Source organism: Colobus angolensis, unplaced genomic scaffold (genome assembly GCF_000951035.1).
Source record: "Colobus angolensis palliatus isolate OR3802 unplaced genomic scaffold, Cang.pa_1.0 Scaffold55, whole genome shotgun sequence".
Lineage (NCBI taxonomy): Eukaryota > Metazoa > Chordata > Mammalia > Primates > Cercopithecidae > Colobus > Colobus angolensis.
Genome location: NW_012119043.1, coordinates 825504 through 828744, shown reverse-complemented (window position 1 = coordinate 828744; position 3241 = coordinate 825504). Strand labels below are relative to the sequence as shown.

Here is a 3241-nt window from a genome sequence, read left to right as displayed (position 1 = left end):
GAGGCGGGTGCATCACAAGGTCATGAGATCGAGACCACCCTGGCTAACCCGGTGAAACCACGTCTCTACTAAAAAATACAAAAAACTAGCCGGGCAAGGTGGCGGGTGCCTGTAGTCCCAGCTGCTTGGGAGGCTGAGGCAGAAGAATGGCATAAACCCGGGAAGCGGAGCTTGCAGTGAGCTGAGATCCAGCCACTGCACTCCAGCCTGGGTGACAGAGTGAGACTCCGTCTCAAAAAAAAAAAAAAAAGAAAGAAAGAAAAGAAAGCACGGAGGGGTCACAGAGAAGTTCAGTGGCACTGGCCAACTGGAGAGGCCACGTGAGCACGCCCTCACAGCTGCACTCTTGGCCTAAGAGTAAGCTTCCTAGATTTTCCTCATTGCTCCAACCCCCAGAGGCCTGAGCGACGCAGCTGGCACGGAGGATGATGGGGAGGGCCTACCTTGTCAAGCATGTTCTTTAGCATGTCCACTTCCTTCCTAATGGCTGTGATGGTGACCTGGAGTGCATGAAGATCAGTGAGCAAGTCCTGCAGGGTCTGCATTGACTGCAAAAGAGGAGGAGAAAATGGGAAGCCGGGTATGGCTGGGGGAGAGGGTAAGTGAAGTGCAGAAGCTTTGTGATGATAGCCGTTGTTCAAGAGGTCCTCCTGGCTCTCCCAAGGCCTAGACTGGAATCTACAAGGGGGCCAGGAGATGCTACTAAAGTCAACAGTGCTCTCATCTCCAAGTGGCCTGGATGACAAGGAGGCCTCTGTATTTGAATATATCCAGTAACCAGGACTTACTCATCATGAAGCATTTCACCCTTTCTTGTATGATAGATGTCAGCCAGGGAGGAAGCACAGCCCATCGCTGGGCAGGAGCCACTGGAGGATCAGGAGCAGGAGAGACAGGGTTGCATTTACTTTTTGTTTCTAAGATGGAGTCTCACTTTGTGGCCCAGGCTGGAGTGCAGTGGCGCGATCTCAGCTCATTGCAACTTCCACCTCCCGGGCTCAAGTGATTCTCCTGCCTCAGCCTCTGAGTAGCTGGAACCACAGGTGTGCATCACCACGCCCAGCTAATTTTTTGTATTTTATTTTTTGGTAGAGATGGGGTTTCATCATGTTGCTTAGGCTGGTCTCAAATTCCTGACCTCAGGTGATCCACCTGCATCAGCCTCCCAAAGTGCTGGGATTACAGGTGTGAGCCACCACATCTGGCCTGTACTTACAATTTTAAAGGATCTCTCAGGCTCATGTGGAGCCTGGCTCTGGGAGGGCAAAAGGGGAAGCAGCCTGTCTGCAGAACTGATTGCTTGCTGTGGGGAGAAATCCTCACACATCGGGTATCAGAAGTCTGTTGCGAGCTGGGCACGGTGGCTCATGCCTGTAATGCCAGCACTTTGGGAGACCGAGGCGGGCAGAACACAAGGCCAGGAGTTCGAGATCAGTCTGGCCAACGTGGTGAAACCCCATTTCTACTAAAAATACACAAAAACTTAGCAGGGCCTGGTGTTGCGTGCCTGTAGTCCCAGCTACTTGGGAAGCTGGGGCAGGAGAGTTACTTGAACCTGGGAGGCAGAGGCTGCAGTGAGCCGAGAACGCACCACTGCACTCCAGACTGGACAATGGAGTGAGTCTCTATCTCAAAAAAAAAAAAAAAAAAAAGCATGTTGTGAGAGTAGTGGTGAAAGAAACTGAGTTTTTTTCCACTCAGAGGGCCAATGTATCTGGAAGATATAATAATTATAAACATACAGGCACTTAACAACAGGGCCCTTTATAAAATACATGAAGGAAACACTGACAGAACTGAAAGTGTAACTGAAAAGCACGTTGGTTGCTTGCTGCATTGCAGGGTTCAGTTACCATGAGCAAGGTCTGGTACTAAAAAGAAAGTGAATTTATTCTGAAGCTAGCTTGGGGAAGGGGCGCAAAGCGCCCTGGCTTTAAACATGCCGCTTCATTTCTGGAGCAACATGTGGGCACTTTTAAGAGGTAGAGAGAGGATACAGCCAGCAAGGGTAGGGGTCTCCCTGTGAGCTTGATGTCTTATCTACTGGGCAGCTGAGATGGCACCTTCCTGGGAAGAAGTAAGTTGTAAAAGTGGCCAAGTGGGCACGCTTTCAACATGCCCTCCTGGTGAGTGTGAGCTCCCGGGCAACCCCTGGAGGGTCAAAGTTCCCAGGTGAAAGTCCTGTAAGGGCCATGCTTTGGTCTCTAAATCTGTCTCTTAACTCTCCAGGAGTTATATGAACTTGCCCTGTAGGGAGTGACTGGTGAAGGGGCGGGTCAAAGTTTATCTTTGCTTTTTTTTTTTTTTTTTTTGAGACAGAGTCTCACTCTGTCACCCAGGCAACCTTCACCTCCCAGGTTCAAGTGATTCTCCCACCTCAGCCTCCCAAGTAGCTGCGACTACAGGGCCATGCCACCAAGCCACCCTAATGAGGTTTCACCATGTTGGCCAGGCTGATCTCAAACTCCTGACCTCAAGTGATCCGCCCACCTCGGTCTTCCAGAGTGCTGGGATTACAGGCATGAGCCAACTCACCAGGCCTCTCTTTGCATTTCTAAACGGCTAAGTAGGAAGTGGGGAGCAGTGGGGAAGGAGAAAGGAAGATAAAATAATTTTTAAAATAAACTCTCTTAGAAAAACGGGGGTACTCAGTTACAAAAGGAGAAATAGTTAATTCACAAGAATAGTTCAAGACTTCAATATCCTATTTTCAATAATGAATAGAATAACTAAGATAAGGTCCAGCACAGTGGCTCACGTCTGTAATCCCACCACTTTGGGAGGCTAAGGCCAGTGAATCTCAAGGTCAGGAGTAGGAGACCAGCCTGGCCAACATGGTGAAACCCCGTCTCTACCAAAAATATAAAAATTAGTCAGGTGTGGTGGTGTTGGCTTGTAATCCCAGCTACTTGGGAGGCAGAGGTAGGAGGATCACTTGAATCCGAGAGGCAGAGGTTGCAGCAAGCCAAGATTATGCCACTGCTCTCCAGCCTGTGTGACAGAATAGGACCCCATCTCAAAAAAACAAAACCCAAGATAAAAAGAACAGTATCCGGGGTGCAGTGGCTCACACCTCTAATCCCAGCACTTTGGGACGCTGAGTCAGGTGGATCACTTGAGCCCAGGAGTTTGAAACCAGCCTGGGGAACATAGTGGTCTCCCATCTCTACAAAAAATACCAACATTAGACAGGCATGGTGGCGCGTGCCTATAGTCCCAGGTCCTTGGGAGGATGAGATGG

The 3241-nt window shown here is 49.7% G+C and overlaps 1 protein-coding gene across 1 annotated transcript in view; it reads right to left on the bottom strand.

The window, feature by feature from the left end:
- The window catches only part of LOC105525636 (chromosome unknown open reading frame, human C16orf96), a 47350-nt gene that overhangs the window by 32349 nt on the left and 11760 nt on the right, over positions 1-3241 (bottom strand). Inside the window, exon 2 of the mRNA XM_011961336.1 lies at positions 444-548. Coding sequence (XP_011816726.1) covers positions 444-548 — 105 coding nt within the window. The remainder of the gene's footprint in view (positions 1-443; positions 549-3241) is intronic.